We start from the raw sequence: 6,050 nt of genomic DNA, 5'->3' as shown, positions 1-6,050 counted from the left end.
CAGAACCTAGCATTGTGTCTGGCAGGTACGCTGGTGAATGAAGAATTTAGATCCCTTTACTCCTGGCTTTGACTCTAGGTTGCTACTTATCCCATATAGACACCGGTGGGTACCAGGATAAAGTCCCAAGGCCTGAAAGTCCAAAAGAATGGCTGTGAAGTCTACAGTCTACATGTAGAAAAAGTTGAATGCTTGTGATGATTCCAGAATAATTCTGGGATGAGGGAGGGCTTGGAATTGTGGAGCAAAGATGTTGGGCAGTTACTACTTAAGTCATTTGTATACAACTCAAATGTCCCCAGGACTCACTACCCCATAGATATAAATGATGTCATATTAACAGGTAAATTTCACTAACTCCAGAGCTGCCTTCTCTGCTTCTTTGGTTAACTTTGGGAGCCCTCATTTGTAAGGTTTTGCCATTTAGTAGTACCTCAAGAAGTCCCCAGACCTTTTGTAACTGCTCACTGTTGCTGCTATTCTATCTCAGTTCCTCAGTTCCACCTTCTGTCACACTCCTGCTTCTCCAAGTCCCCAGGTCTTACTTTTTCTTACCACTAGAGAAATACTTTCCTTACTCTGTGATCTGGCCTTTTTGAGGGGTCTCAGAACAACGCCGAGTCAAAACGTGTTATGAGGTTTGCTTGGATTATTGTTTAAAAACAGCTTTCTCCTTCTTGCACATGCCTTTGCCATCAGAGTAAAGGCATCAAGGAGGGATTTCACTGTAGTCACCACACTATCTGGAACCACCATTCTCCTATCCTCAGCCCTTGTTGCTGAGTTCTACTCATGGAACTCAATTAACTTCTTCCTCCATTGTGAACTTTCTCTCAGAAGTCGAAAGTTTCCCTTTCCCTGCTAGGTTCACCAGATACTGCCTTGCTATATATGTTACAGTTTCTTGTATTACATGTGACATAAACTGTTTTCATAAGTAGAAAAAATGAATTTTTAGAACTCTCAAGAACCACTTCACTTACTCATCCCACAAAGCATAACTCAAATTTTACCTCTATGAAGATTCCCATCTGCATTAGATGGAAATTTCTTCCTCCTCTGAACTCCAAATTCACATTGTCTGCAAGAGTAACTGGCCTTATGATTAAGGCATCATGTCACTTTAATCACCTTCTGCCTGTGATGCCTCTCATATTGTTTTTTACTTTATCATCTCAACTACAGAGTCCCTTGAGGTTAGGGAGCCTGTTGTAAACTTTTTTTTTTTTTTTAATCTCCCACTGTTTGTGCATAGTAGATGCTCAAAAAGTATTTGATAAATATTGAATGATTTGTCTTACTCACAGCACTTTATCTCTGGATGCAGTAGGATTATCTTAACTGATGGCATATTTAGATGAATGAGAAGATGGATTTTTGTGTACTTCTGTGTGTTCTTGTTTGTAGTCAGTGTAGGGGTCAAGGGTAGGGAATTACCTCTTTGGAGCCGAACCAAAGGAACCCATTAAACTTTTTTCTCTTGCGAAGCTCAGCCTGAGAGACAGAGTATGACAGTATCTGGAATTGCCCATAGTAGCACTCTAGAGCAGTCCAAAATTCTTATTGAGTTGTAGTTCCTGGGTTGCCCTACTTTCTATCCCTCTAGCTCTAGGAATTCTGTTTAGATTCTTTGAGATGCCCTCATATGCTTCTAATAAGTTCTTTTGCTTTAACTAGCTGGAAGTTTCTCTTCCTGGCAACTAGGAGAACCTGAATGCCACAATAAAGTAAGGTGAGACACTAATGATGTCATACAGAGGATACCCTCCAGATAAAGAAAGGAAAAGCATTACTTGTGTTACCCATGTATCCCACTTATTCAAATAAACTATTCTTTTTTCTAAGAAAAGTATGCCCTTTAGCACTCTGAGGAGGAAAGGTGATGTGGGACCCAGCCATGTTTTTTATTTTTTGTTTTTAAAGATTTTATTTATTCATTTATTTTGCAGGGGTGGGCAGTGCTTAGGGAGAAGGAGAGGCAGAGAATCTCAAGCAGACTCCACACTAAGTGTGGACTCAATCTCAGACCATAAGATCATGACCTGAGCGGAAACCAAGAGTCAGATGCTCAACTGAATGAGCCACTCAGGCACCCCAAGACCTAGCCAGCATTAACAACAGACAACAACAAGTTTCAAAAGCCATGGGGATAAAAATTATTTTCAAATTTTCAAAAACATACATACATTTTTCTTATTATTACACACCATCCTCACACCACCTACACTGAGGTAAACAGAGAAGTATAAAATCTGAATAACATTTCCTGAATTTAAATACAAAGATGCCCTTATTGACTGTTCAAAGAGCAGATAAGAATCTGCATTGCTCCAATTCTTACAGTCTTGTCTAGACCCCCTTAGGAGCCAATGGCTAGTCTACCTGTAAATAGGATCTAGTCAAGTCAACTGCCTTCATCCATCCATCCATCCACCCACCCATTCATTCTTCCAATAATTCTTTGTATCTACTGTGCGAGGCACTGTACTGGATAATAGAGACATCAAGATGAGTAAAACATGATTTCCTACCCATCAAGAAGCCCCCAGAACAGAAACAGAAATAGTCAAATAACTACAGTGCGATGTGATGTTATAAAACAGGCATAAGCAAAGTTTTATGATAGCCCCTAATTGCCCAGAGGAATGAAAGAAAAGATTCAGAGATGGGATGCTTGAACTGGGACTTGAAGCAAAATGGGAAATTCCCAGGGAAATGCAGTTTCAGCTCCTAATCCAAAGGACAGAAAATTGTTTTTAGTTTTATGACAGGAAAATTAAAACACAGAGAGAAAGAGAACATCTACTGGCCTCCTACTGACAAGGCAAAACTACAGTACAACTCAGAAATCCAGACTGCTTATCGCTAGACTTCTAGCATCTAAAGACATGGTCCCCATGAATTTTTAATACTTGGAAACAAAACATCCAACTTTAAATGTCTCCCTTATTTTATGCAATGCTCTTACCAAGGATAGTCATCTCCTCTAAGAAAGTCCTCAGACTTAAACTTTTGTGGAAGGAAGTTTAAAAAGCCAAATACATTTCTCACTAATGGAATAAAATCCCTGATTTTATATGACTGAACCTCACGTCTATTAATTTTGAAACCAACTAATACTGAACAGTTCTTAAGCAAAGGAAGAGTCGATTTCAATGTGGAAAAGTTGGCTTAAGGGACAAAGGTGGTTCTGAGTAACCAGACACTGTGGGTTTTCATCCAAAAAGTTTTCTTCATTTTTAATTAAGTTAGAAAGAGCATCCTGAGAGATTAAACTACTACCCAAATATGTCTTTCAAAAAGGGAGGAAAAGGGAAAGGAGGTACTGAAATACCTCTGACATAAGTTAAGTGCTCAAGTTGGATGGTCTCAACTCCCAATGTAACATTTCATAGGTGGAGACTCCTTGAGGTCCCTGCACACCTTTGAGGATATGGACTGCTGCCAATCTAAAGAGGAAAAAATATTAAGGGTGTGCAAGGAGTGAAGAAGAGCTGCTGTTCTATGCACAGCTTCATTAAAGAGGACTACTTCCTAAATTTATTAAGAGGCTTTTGTCTTTTTTTTTTTTTTTTAAATAGAGAAACATGTGTGTGAAGGCACAGAAGGGGAAAACTTGAAATCCAATTGCAATAATTACTCATACAATTGGCCCCTTTCTCTGTAGCATTATATAAACCTCCTGAGTACCAAAAAGCTTATGGTTTTACAAAAGAGAACTGCCCCATCATTGCATGGTACAACTACTGCTTCCTTAGACCTTTCAAGAAATGATCCCCAGGTGTTTTTCACAAACCCTATAAGACCTCCTACATTAAAATACAATGACAGAGATCAAACCTAGAATAACTGCAGAACTGCGGTGGTGATGGGTTGTACTAGTGCCAAATGATTAATTTTTCTGTTCCAAATAAGGTGACAAAGTATCATCCCACAGATGCAGTCAGTTTCACAGTGATGAACATACACGTATGGATATCTGTAGGCACAAGCTGGGATTGGTCTTAAGAAAATAAAAAGTAGAATTGGGTTCAAAACCCACGTCTCATGATTCCTCGTCCTTATTCAGCCAAAGCATTGAGCTGCTTCATGTCTGTATCATACACATTTTGGATCTTTCTTGAGAGTGGCTCTGGGTGCAGCATGATAAGGAAAACCAGTTATTTGGCTTGATAACAGTATTCAAGGTAGAGGTACCACACTCATGGGAAGCTTCTCAACACGGGCTCTCTGAGGGCTGCTGCCAGGAAGGACTGTGGTCCGATGATGACTACTAGAGTTCAGTTTTCAAAATTTTGGGAATAATCTGATCATAGCCTTTCCTTCTTGTTACATTGTAAGACAGGAATTTAGAGTATTCAGTCAATAGGCTCTCCCAGTAACAGGTGACATCTTCCATCTGCAAGTGATTCATAATAAACTGGCTTCCCCTAGAAATAAGATTAACAAGAACATTTAAAGCACAGCACTTGATAGTACTAATAGCTTATATGTGGCTGCTTACCTTGTGTCAAGCACTGTTCAGAATGCTTATGCTTTATGTGAATTAAATCTTGATTCTCAGAGCCAACCCTATAGATATCCTAGCCACACATATGCACTTAGCCATAAAACTTAATTTTTTTTCTTAAAAACAAACACATACAGAACGAATGCTCAGAAATTCTGTACTTGTTTAATTACCTCAAAGATTTCAGTCTACTTTGATAAAAGATGGGCTTGGGACATGTGAATGTGTGTCTTCCTTCTGGACAGCTTTAATTCTGATTATCTCTGTATAGTGAGGATGAAATCCAGATATTACCATGATAACAATATTCATACGCCTTTAGCTGGGGCAAAATGGGGATAATAAAGTAAAATAGAAAAAGGAAAAATGAGCAGAACTTACCTTTCAGCAATTTGTTGAGCCACATCATCATTTGCTTTTACAAAATGCAACAACTCCCTAAAATTGAAAGAATTATTAGACTCTGAAATATAGACCAAACTAAGAAAGAAAGACCATATATATACTGACACAAAAATAGACAAATAGGTCAATGGAATAGAATAGAGAACCCAAAAATGGACCCACAGCTCTATGGTCAACTAATCTTCAACAAAGGAAAGAACATCCAATGGAAAAAAGACAGTCTCTTCAACAAATGAACAGCTACATGCAGAAGAATGAAACTGGGTCACTTCCTTACACCATACACAAAAATAAATTCAAAATGGATGAAAGACCTAAATGTGAGACAGAACAGAGGCAGAGACCTCTTTGACCTCAGCTGTAACAACTTATTAAACAACTTATTAAACGTGTTGCTGGAGGCAAAGGAAACAAAAGCCAAAATGAATTACCGGGACCTCATCAAGATAAAAAGCTTCTGCACAACAAAGGATACCATCAACAAAGCTAAAGGCAGACTATGGAATGGGAGAAGATATTTGCAAATGACATACCTGATAAAGGATATATCTAAAGAATTTACCACACTCAATACCCAAAACCAAATAATCCAATTAAGAAATGGGCAGAAGACATAATTGACACTTTTCCAAAGAAGTCATCCAGATGGTAACAGACACATGCAAAGATGCTCACATCACTCATCCTCAGGGAAATACAAGTCAAAACCACAATGAGATACCACCTCACACCTGTCAGAATGGCTAAAATTAACAACACAAGAAACAACAGGTGTTGGCAAGGATGTGGAGAAAGGGGGACACTCTTGCACTGTTGGTGGGAATGTAAACTGCTCCAGCCACTCTGGAAAACAGTATGGAGTTTCCTCAAAAATTTAAAAACAGAACCACCTAATATCCTAGCAATTACCCTACTAGGTATTTACCCAAAGGATACAAAAATACAGATTTGAAGGGGTACATGCCCCCTAATGTTTAAAACAGTATTATCAACGCTAGACAAACTAATGTCCATTGACTGATGAATGGATAAAGAAATTGTGGTATATATACAAAATGGAATATTATTCAGCCATCAAAAAGAATGAAATCTCGCCATTTGTCATGATGTGGATAGAGCTATAGTGTATTATGCT

The 6,050-nt window shown here is 38.5% G+C and overlaps 1 protein-coding gene across 3 annotated transcripts in view; it reads right to left on the bottom strand.

Annotated features, from left to right (window-relative positions):
• Positions 1-1,900: 1,900 nt before the first annotated feature.
• Positions 1,901-6,050, bottom strand: part of POGLUT1 (protein O-glucosyltransferase 1) — a 30,567-nt gene continuing 26,417 nt past the window's right edge. For 2 of the 3 annotated variants that reach the window (XM_082729213.1, XM_082729215.1), the window contains 2 exons: positions 4,892-4,948; positions 1,901-4,430 (listed from right to left, as the gene is read on the bottom strand). In XM_082729213.1, the coding sequence (XP_082585339.1) occupies positions 4,274-4,430; positions 4,892-4,948 (214 nt within the window). In that variant the 3' untranslated portion in view covers positions 1,901-4,273. Of the gene's footprint in view, positions 4,431-4,653; positions 4,774-4,891; positions 4,949-6,050 lie in introns of those variants that run through there. The other variant, XM_082729214.1, reaches the window with a different exon arrangement.

The sequence above is a fragment of the Mustela nivalis genome (genome assembly GCF_964662115.1).
Source record: "Mustela nivalis genome assembly, chromosome: 1".
NCBI classification, from domain to species: Eukaryota; Metazoa; Chordata; class Mammalia; order Carnivora; family Mustelidae; genus Mustela; species Mustela nivalis.
The sequence above is the reverse complement of the archived record's forward strand: the minus strand, read 5'-3'. Positions and strand labels throughout refer to the sequence as shown.